At 37.6% G+C, this 22740-nt stretch overlaps 1 protein-coding gene across 3 annotated transcripts; it reads right to left on the reverse strand.

The window, feature by feature from the left end:
- Positions 1 to 2287: 2287 nt before the first annotated feature.
- Positions 2288 to 5544, reverse strand: bsk (mitogen-activated protein kinase dJNK). Of its 3 annotated transcripts, none has more exons than XM_017623361.1 (3): positions 5193 to 5544; positions 4763 to 5075; positions 2288 to 3890 (listed from the first exon to the last, which is right to left on the reverse strand). In XM_017623361.1, exon 3 carries the CDS (start codon positions 3757 to 3759, stop codon positions 2641 to 2643), a length of 1119 nt encoding a protein of 372 aa, XP_017478850.1. In that variant the 5' UTR covers positions 3760 to 3890; positions 4763 to 5075; positions 5193 to 5544; the 3' UTR covers positions 2288 to 2640. The 3 variants fall into 3 exon arrangements, with proteins under 3 accessions (XP_017478850.1, XP_017478863.1, XP_017478856.1); XM_017623374.1 differs by having other exon boundaries at positions 5372 to 5543; XM_017623367.1 differs by having other exon boundaries at positions 5139 to 5543.
- Between the last annotated feature and the right edge of the window lie 17196 nt (positions 5545 to 22740).

Consider the following 22740-nt stretch of genomic DNA (forward strand, 5'->3'; position numbering starts at 1 on the left):
TAATTAATCAAAGAATAATAATTTTTTTATTCTTCAAAGTGATTCATTTCTCTATTTTGATACATTTTTTATTAATCGGACACTAATTAATTTTATTAATCAGAAAACTGAGTAGTCATAGCCTGGGCTCGAATCTTAACCGTCGTAAACGAGCAACCCGTAAAAAAAAAAAATTTATATACATATGCATACATATCGTTACCTTTAATTCACAAAGGACCTAACCACCAAATTTTATATTTTATAGGAGAAGCTATTCTGAATACTCCCGGGGAGTTTGTTTTCCAAAAATTTGTTTCTCCCGAGAAAGAAACCCTTTAATAAATTAACTCCCAGGGAGTAGCATTTTCCCCGATATATACAAATATGTAGTTTTTCATTTCCAGGAGCAACCCTGTAACATGTTCGCTTGGCATTATACATACATACATATGTAAAATACATATTAATAATAAAAATATTGCATATTATAAAAAAATCTTTATTTGCTTTGAAACAAACAAGTTCGCTTTAGAGTGCAATTAGTTTTTTATGAGTAAACAGTAATTACTCAGGACTGATTAATTAGAATCTGATTAATCGGGATTGTGACAAATTAAAAAATTATTTAAGCGATTAATCGCATGTCCCTAATTTTTACCAAAAAATCAACAAAACAATTTTAATAAATTTCAGATCTTTGTATTCGTACGTCCTAGTGTAATCTATGTTATTTTAATATTTACATTTTCGCTCGAATGAAATTATTATTACTTAATTTTTATTTTTTCGATCAAAAGTAATGATTATTTTAGGATTTTTTCGCTTAAGAACAATGATCGGGTAAAAAAAAATCAAAAGCTATACTGGCGTCATTTCCAACGTGTCTTTTTCAAAGGTAGCGACACCCTAATAAAAGGAGAGCCTCAAAAATTTCAGGTCAAGATTTCAGTTTGCGTCTATGTGGCATTTTAACTTTAATTATTTTTAATTGGAAAAATAAAACCCAATATCTCTCAACGAAAAAATTATTTCCGTTGAGCTAAAATATAAAACTCTGTAATTATTTTTAAGCGAAAAAAAACACAAAATGATTGAATGCTGATTTAAATTTACTTATAATGATTACGCTCCGTCTTCTAAAGTAATACATTCGAACATATGTAATTTCTTTTGAATCCATAAGTTATGGGCCTGTCGGTAATCTGCATCCAGTAACAGCATACAAATTCTCTGAAATACTTTGGCAGTCGTTCCCTTTGCGTAGATTCCCGACTGTTTCAACGCAATACGAAGATAATATTCAGCCAAAGTTGCAGTCATTGACCAAGCACTAGCGAGCATCGTCATTTCGATGGACATTCAAGAGGTGGTGTCATAAGCCAATTATTCGGTCAATGCTGGCACAACAAGCTTACAATACTAATTTATTGTATTTAAATATAATACATACATTTTTGTCTTGATTTCAAAGTTTAGCTACGAATACCAAAAACACTGATTTACATTTTTGGCGGTCTAATCAATTTGCGTGGCTTAAAATGTTACAAAAAATTTTAATTAATAAACACATCCATACACACATATGTATGTATGTGCACATGTACTTCTAACTACAAAATCCACCCTCCAACAACTCTTCACAAAAATTCTCTTTCACTTCACTGCATTTTACACCCATGCATAAATATGTACATTAGAAAGTTGTCAGACTGCTCTTCTCTGGGCAATTTCATAACAAATGTTAATTTAACACATCCCCCCAACGTCTGCGCTTTGATCTAAAAATAGCAAGTTAGAAAATATTTATAATCCACTCTTACATCTTAACAAATGCACACATGTATGTATGCATAAACTCAACCACGAGGATTGCGACCAAATTTTATGCTACTAAAACTAATTTGATAATCTAAACAACAAACACATTGATTTTGAGTTTGCATTTGTAACTACTCAGCAAAGAGATAAATAGTGAAACTTGTTTTAGGCTAGTGTGAACCTTATTAGCCCATATGCAATTTAATTTAATACACGGGAACTAGATAATTTTCGTTTTTGCATAAGCTTTTCTATGAATTTACTTCTTTCAGTGCAGCCTTTTGCCGATATAGTAATAATTGCTTTTAAATTTTATAAATAGGTAATTTAAAACTCACTTAAGGTTTAATTTTTAGTTTAAAATTATATTTTAATCATAAATGTTAAAATTCAATTCATTTCCTATAAAAAAAACATTAACAAAGCTGTATAATGCCATTATACCCTTCTATGGTTGCGCTTTCAAGACTCTGTGAAAAATGCTGAGTTTAAGATAGCGATATTTTATTTTTATTTTTTACTGAATGTGTTACACTTTCTGCGTTTTTCTCATATATCAAATATTTGTTGTACTGTATTCTTCCATAGCATACTCCATTACTGCATACTATATTGCTTGCATTGTAAATATTCCTAAAAAATAGCACTGCTGCAAATAAGAACATACATTTTGATCCCTTTTTTGTTTGAGAGGCGAAACAAGCTGATCTCTAATAATTTTTTGTTTACTTTATTTTACTTTATCATTTGAAAGTATTAATGCTTTTATTGTTCTTATATTTTATATACATTAAGAGTTGCTCAGAAGCATTAGTATGCCATGTCTAATTAATTCAGGGTCTACCGCGTAGTATTTACGGGCGCATTGGTATTGTGTGCCTCATAATCCATAACTTCTTCGTATATAAGTCGCTTCCATTGTTCGACGGTATGTTCCCTTTCATCGACGCTATGGTCATATGGTTCAGGTGCTGGTGCATTTACCTCTTCGGCATCATACCAAACATTTATATAACTATGTAATAGTGCTTGCTCCACCGAAATACGTTGCTCGGGATCAATCACCAACATACGGCTAAGTAAATCACGTGCTTCGGATGCCTTTCGTCGACTTTGCTCATTATTATCATTTGGAAAGAGTACGTCTGGGAAAAGTCGATCGAATGAATAACCGGAATAACGTGGCCGATTTTCAACATAATTACGTACAGTTGGCTGCAAACGCTGCATAAATGATGTAGACGGAGTACCCAATTGCTCGATAATCTTATTCCATTGATCAATATGATCAGTGCCAGGGAATAGAACACCACCCCTTATCATTTCACCCATTATGCAGCCCACAGACCAAATATCCACATTTTCTGTATAGCCCATGCCCAAAATAACTTCAGGTGCACGATAATAACGTGTGACCACATATGGTGTCATCATGAATGTCGTACCAGCTGTGCGTGCCAAACCAAAATCTAATATCTTAAGTGTGCAATCGGCTTTAACCACAATATTTGATGGCTTTAAATCTCTATGTATTATGCCGGCTAGGTGTAAGTGCTTTATGCCGCACAACATCTGATATAGCAAATACGACATACGATCATGATCCAAATCCATTTGTATGACTTGACATAGGTTTGCATCCATGAGCTCCATAACAAGATAAACATCTTGAAACTCCTCCAAGCTACGTTGAGGTGTAAATGCATTGAGTAAACCAATAATATTCTTATGGTTTACTAATTTCATTAACTTAAACTCTCTATAAGCCCGTTTAGCATGTGTAACATTTTGGAATGGTCTTGATAATTTTTTAATGGCAACATTTTGCTCGGTCACAGTATCGTAGGCAGCACATACAATGCCTTGTGCACCCGAACCGATCGGTTTCAAATTTGTATACCGATTGAGGATTGTAAAATTCGTATCACCCACCTCAATGGTGTAATGCCGGGTACTCATTGCGTTTTGGTTTGGTTTTGCTTTCGGTTGTTTGAATTTTAATAGGTTTGAAGTTGATTCACACGTTCATTTTTCGTTGCAAATTAGTGATGGTTCATTGATTTGTGATACAATTTAAAAGTCGGGAGTTGCTGTGGAAGAGATTAAGAAGTTCAGTCAAAAGTTTGGAACGGATTTAATAAACAAAAATTAGAATACAAACTAAATAAGAATAAATCGAGAATAAACGATAATGTATTGATATATTTTGAAACGAGTTTCCGTCATCCCTTGTCAAATTTGGTTTGGAGACAAACCGGTTTCGGCATAGTGCCATCTTCAGTGCCATTTTGCTTCTACCAATTCCTTCTATTAACTCCGGTGAAGCTTTAAGACAAATGATGGATATTCGAAATTTTAAGTTATACCAAAAGATTTATGACTGCAAAAATTATATTATAAAATCTTTTCAAAGTGGGTTTTAAATGATCTTTCCTGTTATACTTTCAACAGTGGGCCATTTCTGCCACAGCACTTTATAACAATTTTTCATTATCCATTGACGATTATATGTAATGTCTATAATCGCTTTTATCACCACTCTTATCTGCTTATCTAATAGTAGCCATCAATGCATTTATGTACATATGTATGTTTGTGTGTACATATTAGACAAATCGTTGGTTAGCCCTTTTGATACAGAGGACTTTGCTTTTGTTTAACCACTGTCTGCGCAGCAGCTTCACTAAAGCCATCACGGCCTTTTGTTACTTTCATTGATTGTGCTGTTTTACGTTAGCCAAAAAATTTAAGTTGGGGGGAAAACCCACCGCCTTAGCTCGGCGCCGGCTCGTCGTATGCCTGCACGACTATTTCGATTTCGTACTCGCCGCAGCCGCTGTATGTATTGTGTGGATAAACCGACAAACTTCTTTCTTTTTTGTTACATTGAGGACAATGCGGCATATCCTTTTGCTGCATTCTCCCCATATGACCTTATTAAGCAGTGTATGTATGTGCTTACCTTTGTAATACAAATTATCTGCTTTTGTAAAAAAATTTACAATTGCAACGACTGACTGACTGCCCTATGACTTGATTTGTTGTTATGCGTGGCTCGGGTGTTGAGATGATGTGTTATTGATTTAGCCGCCAATGCTGCTAGCGTACGTAACTAGCTGCTGTGAAACAATGATATCGCTTTTGGACGTGTTGGGGAACGCGTATTCTTGTTGGCCTGATTGTTTGCTTTATTCGCTAATTGTTTTTGTGAACTATTTACTTAACGCTATTTCCTAAATTATAAGCCGGGTGCCGATACAATTCTTCACGTTGTGCTGTAATGGAAAGGGCGTTAACAATAGTACGCAGAAAAATAATGGCAAATAATGCAACTTAACTTGAAAAATTATTTTAACAAGAAATTTCATCGAATATTTAATTATGCTACAAACCACTTTTATAAACGACGAGCAGTAGAGTACCGAAAAATTTCTATGAACTTTGCATGAAAAAATCGATTTTCGATCTGTCACCAAAGACGGTTGGTTAACCGTCTGCCGCCTGCGCTGCTGATGCTCCTTTTTCCGGTCGTGATAGCCAAATATTTAATGCATTGCAGATATAAACTTACATTTTTACACGTATGCCATGTTAATCTGGCATTGGTTAAACTTTTTCGCAGATTTATTAAGGAAATTCTTATAAAAACACAATTTTCTAGCAGAGAGAATACACAAAAACTTGGGCAGAAATCGGTCGGCACCGCGCTTGTCAATTGGAAAATCTGACAGCAGGGAAAAATTCTTCGACCGCAACTTCGTTGCTGCTGACATTACTTTATTAGCGTTGGCGAATCGCTGAATGTTGTAGTGCAAAGGAGACAAAGCTAGTGTTGCTGCGCAATTGCAGTCATGATTCGCACAGTGGCTGTCAAACGTTTAACTGCCGTTCCGAAATTGGAGCGCAAGGCGTTGCGTTATATATTAGGTTTGTATAGTAACCAATAGTCAGTACTAATTTTAACTGGAACCTGCAAATGTTTACTAGAAAAGTATATGATAACCAGTGCACGGACTTAACCACTTTATTGGTAGATCTACCAACTTTGTAGCTGTTTTTTATATTCTACCATTTCTACCAACAAAGTCTAAAAATCTACCAATATTTTCCCGAAAAAGGAGCAAAGAGATTTAAACGAACTCAGTGTATACATATTATATCATGGAACACAATAAAATAAACATGACGAGTTAACTTTGACCATAACCAACTTTTTATGGAAATATTTTTCGTTTGCAATACGTTTTTTGTGGGAGACTGCCAACGGAATGGTGTGCAAACTTAAATCATTTCAAAACTAATGTTAGCGAATGTCAGCGAGTGTAATTCGACTGATTTAATGTTGATCTGACATACCTTGCAAAAATCGTGGAACCATGTAGTCTATCCCTGCAAAAATCGTTGTACCACGTAGTCTATTTGTGGTATATTGGAGTAAGTGCTTCTCTGTCATGCTGTAGCGGGCCAACTCGTGTCTCTGGACCAGCTTATTGTTACCCGATCACTGCTCGTGTTTTTACGAAATGTGATTGAAGTTAAGCATTTGAAAGTACATTTGCATGTCTGGCTGTAGCTGAACGTGTAGAGATGCTAGCTATTAGTTGTTAGCTCCCAGCATGTTCGGGTTCGAATGCCGTCAGAGGCAACATGTAATTTTTAATTTTTGTCTTGGTTTTTATTAATTTCAAAAAAGCATTTGAGAAGTGAAGTACAAAAGCGTGTACAAACGAAAAAATATAACAACAATGCCATTGTTAATATGTTGGAGTAGTTTTGTGCTACTCTGATGTAATGCAGGGATGGAGTATATGGTCCTGCCCTAGGACATCGGAATGTTAATTGGACCATATTTTTTATATGAAGTGTGGTTAATTTTGGAGTACTCCTTGGTACTTCGGGAGTACTCTTTACATGCATGCATGGAGTAGTCGCGATTTTGCAGGGTTGTCAACGAGTGTCAGCGCGTTATCCCCAAATCAACGCAGCGTAATTTTTGACGTTTTCTCATTTCCTCTCGTTCCCTCTTTCACATTTTTGTCCTCCCTCTTCCTTTTCGTCCTCTGCATGCAACTTCAACCCGTAACGCCCTGTCAAAATTACAAATTCCATTGTCTCGGCGCTAGCATGATGACGTTTATAATTTCGGCGCCATGTTATTTTCTTTGAAAAGTAAACAAAGAATATGAAGACGAAGCATAAAGAAAAAAATGCAAGCAATTTTGTAGCACATATTTGTGCTAACCAATTTATTATTTTTGTAAATGTTTTTGCAACCAATCACCGGGCACTTCATTTTAATTACATTTGCACATGAATTGAAAATCGCTTAAAAATCACTGAAATAAACCACCGACAAAATACACATAAAGAAAGAAGCAAAACAGAAATATCAAACGTCACACACTTTTTTCTCAATATGCGCGTTCCTTATCTCCCAGAAATAGTCAGAAAAAGTCCGAAGTAGTCAGATTTAGTCCAAAAAGCGTTCCTTAACTCGGAAATGACAGCAAAAATGAGAGAGCAACAGTCAGTGAGAGCGACTCTCATCAGTCCGAAGTAGTCAGATTTAGTCAGAAGAATTTTTTCTGGCAAAATCCTGAAAAGTGTCAAACTCAACTGAATTTAAATTAACGGAAATTAAAGAATACGCAAAAAGTGAGAATAATCTAAAAAGTAAAAGAAATGAATTGAAATTGGAAGGAGGCAAAAAATAATTGATATAGCAAGTGTTTATTGTGCTTGTGCTTGTGTGAATGTGTTTTGTACATACATTTCTGTTCTTATTTGACGTTAGTTTTGTTGTTGCCATTCTTTGGACTAAAAATTTGGTTTTTTGCGTTCCTTTACTTTTCCTGTTACTCTCTTTTAGTGAGCGCATTTTGCTTACGCTCTGGCATTTTGACACTTTTCAGATTTTAGTCCAAAAAGATAAGGAATGAACCTAATTGCTATTACAAATGGGTGCTTCTCAACCGGTCAGGTCTGTTCTAATGGGTTCATGACATTTGGCTACAGCTGAGATTGGCTAATTCTCTCATTAAAAGCACAGAGTTGCACTCGGATGTGCTTTACTTTTAATGCGAAACTAGTCAACGACATTGCGTAAACGTACGTTGACGCTGACAGGATCAACCTTATGGGATTTGCGTGTTAACGAAAACTCACCATCGCATGACGGTGACGTTGCCATTGCTTCTCTCGCTCTCTATCAACCATAAATTTGACATTTTGCTACTTACGTTTACGCTACGTCGTTGACTAATTTCGCCTTTAGGCTTAGGACCTGTGTTAATTGATGGAGAACTACTTCTGATTATAAATTTTTGACAGCTATGAGGTGAATGAAAATTTCCGAGCCGGCAGGGCTAGTGAAAAATTTGACACTTTTTGTTCTAATGTTATTGCTAAGACGTCTAATATGTGTAAGGCTTTCAGTTCTAGAAGAATTAAAGTCAGTAAAGGCAGATATTTTTTTTATATAATTGCTGCATTTTAATTCCTCAACTTCTTTTGCACCAAAGCAACTGTCAAAAATTTCCACCAGTAACAAGTTACGAATTGGTACAGCAGAAATGTAGAATTTTTTCACCATAGTAAAAAAGTTTTTTCACCATAGAACTTTTCTACTGATTCGCACAGGCCCTAAGTAAAGAATATTGACCGTTTAGCTACTGATATATAAATATATAAAAATGAGTATTGATATATAAAAATGAGGCTCGATCCAACTTTTTGTGCTGATTACAACTGTGTTAAAACTGTGACGTAAATTAAAATCAAAGATGATATCAGATGTTAAAATAGAAATTTAAAGTATTTAATTTTTTTTTTAGCTAATTGATCATTCAAAAAATTTAAAATTTTATTGTTATAATCAAATTACCTTTAAACTTTGAAATTTCTGAAAAAACTTTTTTTGAATTTATTTAAAAAATTAATAAAACTTTAATTTTTTCCAAAAATATTCTTTATTAAGGTGTGGTAAAAATGCTGTGGACGTCAAAGTCTAGACTTTTTACCCGGCGTCTATGGCGCCAATACACCGACGGTCAAGCACCTTGTAGCCATTTTTTACTTTTCCTTCTTAGCACACGCCTTCACCACCTGTAATAAATGACGTGTCAGGACCATTCACACGACAGCCGGCTCTACGTACCAGAATGACCCAGGTTGTTCTAGCCCAGGGGCTGTTGTTTCGGCGATCTAGCCCAGTTTAGGTCGGCGAAATCTCTCAAACGTTGTTATTACATGGGGCGACATCTCCTCCGCATTCTTCTGCTCAGGGTTGGCATCGAGTCAAACCTTGGACCAGAAACATATATCTGCTGCATATTCTAGAAACGATTACAACCAAAGTCCACCTCAGTCAGGTGCAATACCTGCAGGCGCAATACTTGCAACGGGTGGAACCATCTCAGAATATGCTCAGGTGTCCGGATTCACCGGCAGTGGCCCGCGTCATTCGTGGCCCCATGCTGCACAAACCGAACCGCCTCCACGGCAGACTAGAGTCAAACTGAGCAACATAAAATTTACTGCACCACCCGCCAAAACAACACAGCTATAGAAAGACATTGCACAGATCAAACACAACCACACCATCACCTACACGCAGCCGCCAACAGCCCCTAGTTCCTCCAACAGTCTGCTCGGTGTGTCGGTCCAGAATATACCGTAACAACCGCTTTTCCGACGCCGCCCACTACCACCACAAGGCAGCCCCCAACAGGAGCACACACAACAAATGGCCGGTAGACAACACCACACTTCGCGGAAGTTACTGATAGCACCTTCTCTGCCCCTCCCACAACAACCGACTTTCATGTAGGTGAACGTAAGTTCCGCAGGCGTACAAAAGCGTAAGAAGTGAGAGGAGCATCTGAGGACTTCTAACTTCACCTCTGGTGTAAGTAACCTTTAGTCGACCATGAGGACACTGTCCAACCCGACGAAGCGCGACGACAGAGTGGAAATATTTTTCGTTGACCATGCTTCGTCGGATCCTCCGGTGGACAAAGCCAAACGTCGAGTGACCAGAAGGCTGCGCAAACTGTCAATACCAAGTGGGTCTCCTGCTTTTACCAGCGGTGAGGTTCAGGTAGCCTTCGGGAAGACGAAAGCCTCCAAAGCCGTTGGAACAGACGCATGCAGATGCTGGAAAAAAATTCATGGCCAGTCTCATCATTTCAGATATCTGGAAACCGGCAAAAATGGAGAGTCTCATTACACGATAACACTCCTTTTCCCGGTACCGAAGACACTTGAGGCCTTGCTACTCCCGAACTATACGTACCACCCGACACCATCGACGCATCAGCATGCGTTCCGTAAAGTTTAAAGCACAGTAACAGCACCTAACGCTATAAATATCCACATAACTCTTGGCCTTAACCGAGACCCCTCTTTGAGAGAAAAATCCCAGTAGCGCTGGATTTGCCAACGGCGTTTGACAACGTCAACTACTCCACACTACAAGAAGATATTGAGGCTTCCTCTCTCCCACAAGGGCTCAAACGGTTGTCGGCGAATTATCTGAGTGGGCGACATTCGTCAGTAATTTTCAGAGGCAAAACCAGCAAACCCAGGAAAATTAAACTGCCTGGCCGAAGGAGTCTGACTAAAGCTGGAAATATACGTCGATGGCGAATCAATTCCAACGGTGAATAACCCAACAATTCTTGGCACATACAACCGCATTTGTAAATAAAGTGCAGAACGGCAAGAAGGTCCTCAAGTCGCTAGCCGACAGCACCTGGGGCAAAGCAGAGAAACTTTGTTGGCAACATAAAAGGCAATTAACAGGCCGGTCCTAAACTATTCAGTGCCCGTGTGGTAGCTGGGGACTAGCAGGATGCAGTGGACGAAGCTACAGACATGCCAGAACACGGCACTCCGGACCGCAACCCGATGTCTTCTGATGTCGTCGCAGTACCACTTTCACGACGAGGCACAAATGCTCCCAGTTAAGCAGCGTAATGTGATGCTCTAAGAGCAGTTCTTAGTACGGTAACACAAACGCGGGCACCCGACAAGACACTTGCTTGCAGCAGGGCCCTCGCCTAAGCATGTCAAAAGGCATCTATACGAACTGACAGACGAAGTCTAGAGATTCATAAATCCACGTCTAGACCCGATATATAACGACGTTCACAGAGAGCCGGTCTAGATTTACACCGACTCGCGATCTGTGAAAACTAAACACAACGACCTGGCGTGGACGAAACAGAGCTTCGTCTGCCTCGGGAGACTCGCACCACCATAGCTAGCACTTCGGTCTGACTATTGCAGCAGGATAAATTCCTACTTGAGCGCGACACTTCTTCGCATTCCCCATAAACCCCACCCAACTAGCATCCCTATCCCAATGGACTAACCCTGCGCAGTAGCATACTTCCTGGGTCTCCCGTTGGTTGAGCTAGACGCCAACGATTGATGGCCTGGTCGATAGGCTTTGGCCAGGTTGTAGTGGCTGCTTACGGCACATTCCAAGAAGAAAGGGATATCTACTTACGTTCGCTGAGGCCCCTGATATCCTATTTGTATTGTTAGATCCAGTATTTTGGCTCAGGTCTAATTAATTCCTAGATACCTATGAAATTCAAATTAGCTAAGAAAATTATCAAATGATTTTTCTTAAATAAATGCAGTTATGTTCATATTTTCATATACTTTTAAAAATACGCTAATGTTTTATTTTGCCAAGAATTCTGTGAGAAATTCTGTATGGGTTTGGTTTGGCGTCCTTCAACTTACAAAGGTATTTAATGTCTCTACCGTCAAAGTATTTTTATGCTATGCCTGTATGCTGTGGAAGCATGCTGACATGATGACAAGGACATAGTAAGGATTCGAGACATTTTTGCTTTTAATTTCACTGAAGGGCAAATGAAACTGAAATACTTGCATGGACTAAATTGTTAAGTATGTAGACAAAATTATGCAGGTATGCAAGTGCGTGTATATTATAGTATGTACTTGTAAGTACGGGTAAATTGAATAATAAGCACATGATTAAATACAAAGCGCCTTCGTCTTGACCTGCGGGCTGTGGGGATTTTTTATTGTATTGAATTTAATTAAATGAATAACCCCACCATAAATTCAAACATACGTGCCATCAGCTAATAAATATATGCCATGACGAGTATGAATAATTAATTAATTTTTATTTCGTTTCGTACTATAGAAATTTGTATTACTTCTAACATTACTATTCGTCTCCGTGTTCGTGCTTATCTTCGCATTGCCTTCGTATTTGGACTTGTATATAAGCTAACTAATTTCGACTTTTCAAACGTCCTTAATATATGTAGTTAAGAAATAAGTAAATATCTTTTGTCTAACCTTGTGACACAAATTTCAATTACCTGATGAATCAATTTGAATAAGATTTTTTAAATACGTGGCCACCCTCCTTAATATAGTTTCAGAAATAAAACCTTTTTAAACTCGTGCCATTGGATACCCATCTTTAAATAATTCCTTTAATAGTTAAAAAAAAGTAAAAAATACCGATGTGGTTCGCCTTTTTCTCTTATTTATATAGTATATAACTTTTTTTGTGCTATAACGGGTCAAAGGTCAGATCTTCGAAAAATTAAAAACTTAATATTTCAAACAATTTTGAACTGATTTTTAAAAAATGTATATCGTTGAAAAGGTGGTTTACTTTTTCGATATGAATATTTGTATACCTAGTATATAAAATTTTTAGAAAAAACACATTTAAAAGAAAAATATCTTTTTATAAAAAAAAAAAAATATTTTAAACAATAAAATTACTCACCGATTTTTAAAAGATTGGGATTGCTGTAAAGACGATTAAATCCTCTTTCTTCTGATATGCATATTTGTATACTTTGTATATAAAAATTTTTGAAAAAAACACATTTAAATGAAAAAATACCTTTTTTTTATAAAAAAATATTTATACAAAAAAATTAATAACCGATTTTGAAACACCGTTGTAAAGGCGATTAAATCCCCTTTCTTCTAATATGCATGTTTGTATACTTCGTATATAAGGATTTGAGAAAAACACTTAAAAGGAAAAATACCAATTTTTTCTTATACAAAATATTTTAAACAAAAAATTACTAATTCGTGATATTATTGAATACTTTATTTAAGTAAAACAGAAAATTATCTTTAATTTTTATATATAACCTGTTATGTAAAAATTGAAAAACCATGGTGTTTTTATATTTTTATATGACTTAGACTTCTGTTACATATACTTTTGCTTTATTTTTAACAGGGCTGTGGGTGAACAAGAACAAATGAACGCTTAAAACACTATACATCATTTGTTTTATTTAAATACGGTATTCAATTGTATTACTAATTAGTAATTTTTTTGTAAATTTTTTTTTTATATGAAAAAATTTGTATTTTTTCCTTTTACGTGTTATTTTCTCCAATTTTTATACACAAACGAAGAAGAAGAGGGATTAATCGCCTTTACAACGATACCAATTTAAAAAAAAAATCGATTTGTAGTTTTTTTGTTTAAAATATTTTGTTTATACAAAAGAAGGTATTTTTCCCTTTAAATGTGTTTTTTCTAAAATTTGTATTCAAGAGGTATACAAATATGCATATCACAAGAAAAAAAAATTAAATCACCTTTACAACGATATGAATCTTTTAAAAATCAGTTCAAACTTTTCTGAAATATTAGGTTTTTAATTTTTCGAAGATCTGACTTTTGACCCGTTATAGCACCTGTAATATAAGTTTTCACAAAAAAAGTTATATACAATATAAATAAGAGAAAAAGGCGGACCACGTCTGTATTTTTACTTTTTTTGCTTTTTGCATGTAATAATTAAAAATAATTTTTTACCAAAGGTCCAATTTCGAACTTCGAAGGCCCATATCTCGATTTCGGAGGCTAACTTCGAAAAACGGGGAACTGACTTTTTTTTTACTTATGACTCAATCTCTTAAAAAAATTGGTTCGGTCCAATACCCAGCCGAGTGCTGTACAGTGTTATTTCATACATATTCCAATTAACTAATTCTCTTAATTACAAGTTGAATTTCGTTCCTAAAACAGGTGGCATCCCTTCTACATGCAGTTTAGAAATACAGTGTGTTTCAAAGTCATTTGGATTCATATCCAAATTTTAGTAATTTATTTAACCTATTGTATACACTGAATTTAAGTCCGTAAACAGGTGGCAAATCCTGTTCAAAATATTTCAAACCACAACCTTTGCTCCATTTTTTGTAATCCCAAAACTATGTGAAGTGTGATAGTTTTGTTGTAGCTTTTCAATTAATCTATTAATTGGTACTTAATTAAATTTCCTCATTTACTTGCGTATGCCATGTAACCAAAGGCAGAGGCAAAGATTAAAATTAAGGTTAAGATTAGGTTTGATCTTAAGGTTAAAGATAAGATTAAGGCCAGAGTTAAGATTAAGATGATTTCTCATCAGGGGCGTAACGAAGAGGGGATTTGGTTGTTAACCCCCGGCCCCTATTACCCTTTTCACATATGAGCAAAATAAAAGTTGTACAGCAAGCATTAGTGGCTACTTGCAAGGAACACAAGCTCACTCATAGCAAAAATTTCCGTTGGCTACATATGTATGTATGTGCTTTATGCTACACATTCCTTAAATTTAGCTATGTATGTACATATATCAAGAACTTGCGATGGTAATGTGTTCGGCACATTAAGAGCAGTGTATGATTTTTTTTAACACATCAAAAGCGGCGGATATTGCTACAAGAATCATTAGAGAAATAATCTTCTTCGTTTTTGAAATGCATTGATGCATTAGAGGTCGCAACTGAGTTAAAAGAATTTCAAACATCGGTTCAAATAAGCGCCATTATTTTATCGATCACCGTGATACTGAGCAAAAAACAACTAGGAAAAGAAATTGACTCGCCGAAATAAGTGTATGGAAAAAATTGTTATTTAAAAAATATTTGGGAATGAGAATACATGCATTGGATCTGCTTAATGTAAGGATAAAAGCAAAAAATTGCCGTTTTAACAAAATTTTTAGCAATGCGATCCCGCTGTGCTCCCTAATGTACATTTTACCATGTTTTAGTGTTCTGCTTGGTTTTTAATTCTGAAACGATTGAGTCAAGTTTCAAACAAAAGGTATGTATTTTTGTGCGCAGAATCCGAATCTGTGGTAAAAGCATGTACATATGTGTGTCCCTTAAAAAAATGGACTTCCGGTCAGTTTAACCCATTCCCGGTCGAAGGCGGTAGCCGGTTATACGACCAAAGGATGCACGATTTGGTAAGTCATATTTTTGCGTTTTCCAATGAAAAGCATTTTCCTCCATGTCCACGCACATACTGCTAAGAAAACTCGCGAGGTCCTGTGCTTCTAGGTCGTGTGCTTCTAAGTACGAAGCGAAGTCTGGTCCTGGTAAGAGCTTCACAGTGGCACATAATGTGCTCTGCTGTTTCCTGTTCTTCGTTACTTAATCTACACTAGTCAGAGTTGTCAACTCCTATGTTTGACAAGTGTTTCATTAGCCTTCAGTGGCCAGAAAGAAAGCCTGTAACAATTCTTACTTCATGCCTACTGAGATGAAGGTGTTCTTCTATTCTCCTTGTTTATATATCTGGAATGAAAGACTTGGCCTGTCGGTTATCTTCCGTATTTTTCCAGTAACGTTGTGCTTCGTTCTTCATCCAGATATAGCAGTTTCGCCTAACGGAGTTCCATGGCAGATCGGTAGAGGGTCCTGGGCCTATGAATCACTGTGTAGCCCCCTTTCTGGCGGGAATATCTGTCAATTCATTGCCCGGAACCCGCTACCCATATGATGTATACCCGGTTCCTGGAGGCGATCAGTAATAAAATTTGAAGACAGTCCCACACCTATGAGGTGACCTCGTGAGCTTTAAGAGCGAGGAGCGCCGTTTTGCTGTCCGAGTGTATGTAAATGTGTTTTTTGGTTTCCCCACTTTCTACATACTGCCTCAGACAAAGTTCAATGGCGTGAACATCGGCCTGAAATCAGAGTTACCTGGCCCAATGCTGACGAAAAGGAGCAGTTTGGGTTGTATGCCGTAGCCTCCTGCGCCGACGTCGTGGTCAGTTTTTGAGCCGTCAATATACCAGATGTGGCTGTCCTTCCGGGGTTTAGGTCATTCGTTGCCCCAGTTATTACTGTCGGGGGAAAAAGACCTTGAAGTTTGGTGACACCGGAAGACACCGGCCCACAAAGCTTATGCGCAGCCCATCTTGTTCTATAACCCTGAGGATGGAAGGGTGTACATTCTTCTTGACCTCTATACTGTTCCCTGAGATGAGCCTTGCTGTAAACAGTGGATCCTCTTTCTTTATTACAATATGTAGGGTAGGCCGGTCAAGAAGCACCTCGAGAGCCGCAGTTGGTGTTGTTCTCAGCGCGCCAGTGATGCCCACGCAGGATAGTCGTTGCAGCTTACTGAGCTTGGCCTGCGTGGATTTCAAATCTGCCTTCTTCCACCAGACGGGTACAGCATAGGTGAGAATGGGTTTGGAGATGGCATCATACATCCACCTACTTAGCAAGTTTAGGTCTGATACCCCAGCTCCGTCTCATAAGTTTCCGATAGGTCCAGATAAAGGCCCTGGCCTTTCGAATAGTTTTATCTAGATGCGGATGCCATGAGAACTTGTCATCAAGGATAACTCCTAGATATTTGACTTCTTTGGAGAAATGTAATTTTTAACCTTGCAGGAATGGTTCTACTGATTTGTGCCTTTTACATTTCCAGGAGAAAATGTCTATGCTAGTCTTCTTCGGGTTAACATTGAACCCATTATTTCTAAACCAATTGGCGACTATGTCCAGAGCATTCTGTAGGCGGTTAGAGGGTATCTTCGAGCCTACCTCTGATTAGGATGACAATGTCAGCCGCATAGCCCTGAACGTCGATTCCCTTTTTCGCTAAGAGGGCAGAGTAGTTTATCTACTACGATCGACCATAACACAGGAGAGATCACTCCCCTCTGCGGGCAATCTTTCGTAGTTAAGAATCTGACCCTTTCCTCTCCTTGATTGGATGTAATGGTTCTGGATTTAAGGACGTTTGCTATCCAACGACATGTGGTTTGATCAACTCCTTTGCGCCGGACGCAATTGTCTATTAGAGAGTGTTCCATGTTGTCGAAATCGCCCTCCATATCCAAGAAACAACCCACAGCCAGCTCTTTGTCCTCCAAAGACTTCTCAATTTACCTTGTTAGATTCTGAAGAGCGTGGATAGTAGATCCTCTCTGAAAATGCCATCTGCTCCAGGTGCCTTGAACCCTTTATATATATCCATAGGTTTCTCGGGATCGGCTCTAACGAGTCTAATGAAATTTTGTGTTCATATAATGTTTTGCATTTTAAGGTTATCTACATAGATAAGTTTGCCACCTAATTTTTAATGGAAAATATTTATATAACTTATTAAATTAAAACCGAAAGCTCATTTTAATTTGCTACTTTACACTACTACTTTATACGTTGTTTAGAATTATGAGGTATTTTTACAAGCATTTATTTAACTTGCTCTACTTTTATGTATGTAAGTATGTTTGTTAGGGGCAAATTTTGCATTAAATATTTAACCAACTTCCCGATGACCTAGAGACTTACAACATGTTTAAATGAAACCATCATATTTCATCTGCAGTTCGTTGAGACTACTGACAACGATTCTTATCTGGTCTTGGTAGAGTTACTCAATAAAAATATTTCGGCCTTATTATGTTCAAAGACTTTGTGTCAAATGTAGAAATTCTACAACATGCCCAAGCTAGAAAAGAACACACTTCTCCTTGCCTCTTGACTGCTGCATTCTTGTTCCATAAGAAAATCACTTTGCCATGCACGCTTCGAAAAAAAAAAATTTGCAAAAGCTTTTACCAAAACTTCCAAAGTCATAGATTACTTCGAGTGATTTTATTCAATCACAAAAGCCCCAAGCGAACAAAAAAATTAACGATTTACACGGATCAAATATCAGCGTAGGAAAAAATTGCGAACTTGATTGCAGAGCTCACAGTTTCAAATTTCCTACGAAAGACGCACGTAACGCGACACGACACAAAACTCAACACATTTTCATTTGAGGAACACAAAAAAGGAAATCGAGGATAATAAAAAAAAGTGCGGGGGGGGGGGCATTGAAGTGACACATGGGACCACTAATGACGGTGTACCGCAAAGCTCTCTACGCTCAACATTCGACATACAACTCCGCTGCGCCTCAATCAGAATCAACGCTAGCCAACTGCAACCCGAGGTAACTTCAGCTGGCATAAGCGTTGGTTGGCCAGTTGATGCTTTTGCCTGCGGATTTTACGCGCGTAGTTGAAGTTGTCCGCGGCTGCTATTAGTTTGTGTGGAGTAAAGTGCAATCGAATTTCGATTCGATGGATTTTCTTTTTTTACAAATAAACATTTTTTCATTTGCCTTTGCTAAACTCTACCAACTCACCAACTAAGTGTCAACTGAGACTGCAGTGCACACGATTAATTTCAGCTAAAACAAATGACTAACAAGTAAACAGACACTCGGCAGACACACAGATGGCAGTAAAAAGTGGACGCAAAAGATGACAGACGAAATTCGGAAAAAAAAAATCAAACATACTGACATGTGTATGTAATAAAAATGGCACATTATTCGATATTGTTCAATGAGTTAAAGCAAGATGAATGCGTAAGGCTAGGATAGATGGCCTGCAATGGTCGTAAATTTTTGGCACTCTTTGCCTTTTTTTTTGCTTGGAAGAGTTGAGGATATTTGTGCGAATTTTCGTGTGTTTCAAATCTTTTCATTAGTCTCTTCTCATTTGAGGATTTACAAGAATTGTTGTTATTGTGGAAATTTAAACATTTTGACAGTTAAATTGACAGCCAGTCAGTTTGATAAGGGTTTTATGTTTTTCACTTCGCATATCAAAACCTATTCAGAGAACCGATTGCACAGCTTTATTGGTTTTAAAGTGAGATTGATGTTGGTCGAATGACTGTAGGGAAATGTTGGCGGTCGAGCAGCGTGGGCTCACAATTGAATTCAATTACATACATAGAATTTATGTATAAGCGTTGTGGGTGTCGGTATAATTTATTGACAAAAATGCTTACATCAACTTATGTACATATATTTACTGTGCAAATTTTTTAGGCAGATATCTAAGGCTACGCTGTGTGTTTTAATGTCACATCCCATTCCATCAATTTGCAATGTATTGCGAAAATTTCTGATTGAATGACCGCTTCAGACATAAAACAAAGGCAAATATATATTCTTCCGTTTTCCGTTCAGCATCACTTCTCTTGTATGAAACTCTAGGTATCAAACGCATGCACTGCGTGAGGCTAGAATTAGTATACAAAAAGTTTTTCTTTTTATTATTTGCACTTAAAAAATCATCTTCAGTGTGTCAAGGAGTCTTCTACCAGCCTTGCCGTCATATCCGTAAAATGACCCTTGAAATGCTGAGAAAACATATCCAGGCTTTAGGCGAGCTTTTGCCTTTGTCTTCCGAATAAGCTTCAGGAATGTAAACTCAGCGTAAATTCCACTAAGACCAAAATAGCACTGCCCACTAGGAAATACAAGGTACCATCTTTTCATCCAACTATTCTTTGCAAAGGTAAAATATTTTGTTAGAAGGCTGGACTTAAACCGGAACATTGACGACCATACCAAGAAAGTTATAAGCGCCCTATATGCCTCTAAGGCAGTCGTGGAAAAAGATATGGGCTTGAAACCGAGTATAGCATATTGGATGTAAATATCGGCTAATAACGGGCGCTAAAACCTCCTGACCTATTATAACTGATGAAATTCTACTGAATCGTCTTTCTATAAGTCAAGCTGCAGGTTAGCTGCGACGCAACCAGATTGAGACCCCAGATTTGGACACTTAAATATTCTGCGTTCAAGCATATCTTACAGGAGTGAATGGAAAACCACGGGGGCCTAGATTCAAGGTTTTCTGCTAGTTTTATTAGTGGTTCAGAGGTGAAAACAAAGTAGGCAGTGTTATGAACTCAACAGAGGTCTCATCGAATCAACGCTTCCATCTTACTGCCCATTGCAGTGTTTTTCAAGCTGAGCCAAAACCAATAAGGCGCGTTATCCCTCTCAATAAGACTCGCCACGGTCTATCACAATCTATTGTGTCAGCAAAGTTGCAATCCGAGCTTTAAAGTGCAAAAATACTTCTTCAAAGGTAGTAATATTTTATAGAATGACGAGATGACCTGTGGTACCGGGTATAGAGACTGAGAGGGCTGAGAACTATGCAGCAGACGAGCTAAGGATGAACCAATTTGGCTCTGGGAATGTGGGAATGCGGGTGTGCCACATTTGTCATGTAAAGATTTAAGATTTCTGCCTCCCTTCACTCTCTCCTTTTAGTTAGTATGGCGGAGGGTATTCTGGATTACTTCTGTCGAGGTGGCAGACTGTTCCGCCTAGACAGAATTACTACTTCAAATCTTAAACAAACCATTCGTTCAGTGTTTAAATGACTTGGGATCTCTCGGCACCTCTGACCTTTAACGCTTCGTTTAAACCACGTGACCATTTCACCACATAGGGGATTTAAAAAAGTGGGACCCTATGAGCTCAGCAATACTAAGGATGACCGCACCGCCCATGGACGAAGCAAGGTAGACAAAGCATGAGGCCTTTGCGATGTCCAGTACAGCTGCCATCCTGTGAAGAAAATGCCATGTGATGAAACGTCTGATAACAGACTGATAGGCTTCGGAGGGTCCGGAATATGGTAATATGCAGCACTAGCTAGCAAATAAAAGGATATTCATCAGGTTATATGATTAGCTATGAATCGAAAAACGAGATACTGAATCGTCCATGTTGTAATAGACGGAAGACAAGTTTCCACTGGTGTGACGATGAATATCACGACCATGCTGCGTTCGTACGCATGGCGAGCTCTATGGGATCAATTTAGGGAGCTGAAGAGCAAAGCGAGACGTGTCTTCAACAGTAAGATAGTGGTCAAAACCAGTAAGTGCGAAGAGTTAAGTTAAGAGAGTCAGATGACTTACGGATGGTTTCAAGATCAGCGCAACTTCATGCAAGAACAAACACGGCGACATATAAGTATCTGGGACCCATACGGGATAAGAGACTAAACTGAGCATAGAACACGTCTGGGAGTGTGCGGGAAGCTACAGCAGCAATATACACTTGGAAAGGTGCAATTGGATGTAAATGAGGCTTGTCTCCCCATTACAGTGCCTTGCTGTTTTAGTCAGGCCAATACTTTTACGAGTATTGGTGGCCTATTTTAACCAAATTATCAGTCACCACAACACACAGACGGAGAGACTTGGAGTTCCGTTCAATGACATCTGTATGAGCTGTGGAGTCGAGAAGGAGACTGAATCAATAAGGCACTTGCTTTGCGAATGTCACGCATTAGGAAGGAGTAGGCTGAGGTTCTTGGACCTTTGGGAAGTAAGATAAGGTGATTGGGCAAATTTGTCAACTGTAGATACTAGTTTTTATAGTTGAGGGGGGTAATGAGATGCCTTGGGGTCATCACAACTGGCCCGATTAAGAAACTAAGTGTGCTAGTGTGCCCACCGGAAATCACTTCAACCTAACGTAACCTAAGCCCGGCAACATAGTAACCGATGTCCACCCACTCTACTGAATATGACACTAGTAGGGAAGATGAACCTGATCACCTAGTCGAAAACGGCGGGGTAGAGGTACTGCCACCCGACAATGGCGAGGCATGAATAGTAATTTTGCCGTTGTAAACAACATAGCTGCAGGAGCAGACGGCATCGGCATGAGTCTATTGCTCTATGCCTTGATGCCTGTATTTGGATACCGCAATGAAACTAATGTCTGGCAATTGTTATATTATTGGCAAAGTCAGAAGTTCAAAGACGTATTGACTCAGACGCAACTTTATATATAAAAGTATGTGTGACTGTGCTTTAATGTTTTCATGTCATCTGCGATAACGACACAACTCGAAACTCGTGAAAAAACCCTTACTACGTAGTGTCCCATGTCTCTAAGCCTTGTCTAATCCGTACTAAGGTAGGTAGTAAGGATTTCTAAAGTAAGTATTAAGGATTACTAAAGTATGAAGTAAGGATTACTAAAGTAACTAGTAAGGATTAGACATGGGTTAGACAAGGATTATAGACATGAGGCTCTTTACAGTAGTAAGAGATTTTTTTTTTTCAGTTTTGAGTTGTGTCGTTATTCCAGAGGACCATCGATATGTATCTATGCATGTGTTCGTACATGCAGCATGGCTACTAATACAACAAAAGTTTTTCTTGAAGTTCAACGGCTTCGTTTATGTATTTTTTATTTGCTTGTATTTTGTTCTTACAAGAAATCGTGAATAGTGCAACTTTACATAAGACTATGTACTTATATATGAATGTATGCACTGCTACATAGAAAAGTTAAAATAACCCTGCAGTGAAAAGCCAAACCAGTCAGTAAAAATACTAGTTCATTAACTGGTTCGGCAATTTCGAAGAACTTCCGCGGCATCTGCCTTTGAAGTGCCAAAGTCAAAATAAAACGCAATTGATTTCTTTTCTCACGAATGTCGGCTGTGGCGTCGTGTGAATACCGGTTCTGGTGCTGAGATCGCGGATTCGAGTATGCTTAGAGGTGGTTAAGATTATTCAAATTAAATTAATGTATGTTAATATAATTATTTCAATCAGAGATATAACTATTTTAAGAGACAAAAATAAAAGTCAATAAACAATTATTATATTGAGATAAAAATTTTTCACGTCATCTATAATTATTATTCAAGGACTTATATTATACAAGTCCTTTAATAATAATTATCAGACAAAATAAATATTTTTAAGTCTTCAAAGACTTTTATTTTGAGACTTATATTATAAAAGTCGTTTCATAATAATTATGAGTGCGAAAAAATTTTTAAGTCGTAA

This window comes from Rhagoletis zephyria, unplaced genomic scaffold, assembly GCF_001687245.7.
Source record: "Rhagoletis zephyria isolate East Lansing unplaced genomic scaffold, Rhagoletis_zephyria_1.1 Rzeph_scaffold_00052, whole genome shotgun sequence".
Taxonomy (NCBI): domain Eukaryota; kingdom Metazoa; phylum Arthropoda; class Insecta; order Diptera; family Tephritidae; genus Rhagoletis; species Rhagoletis zephyria.

Excerpts from the sequence above, each read along its gene's own strand:
- bsk (XM_017623361.1), bottom strand. The coding sequence starts at position 3,759 with ATGAGTACCCGGCATTACACCATTGAGGTGGGTGATACGAATTTTACA.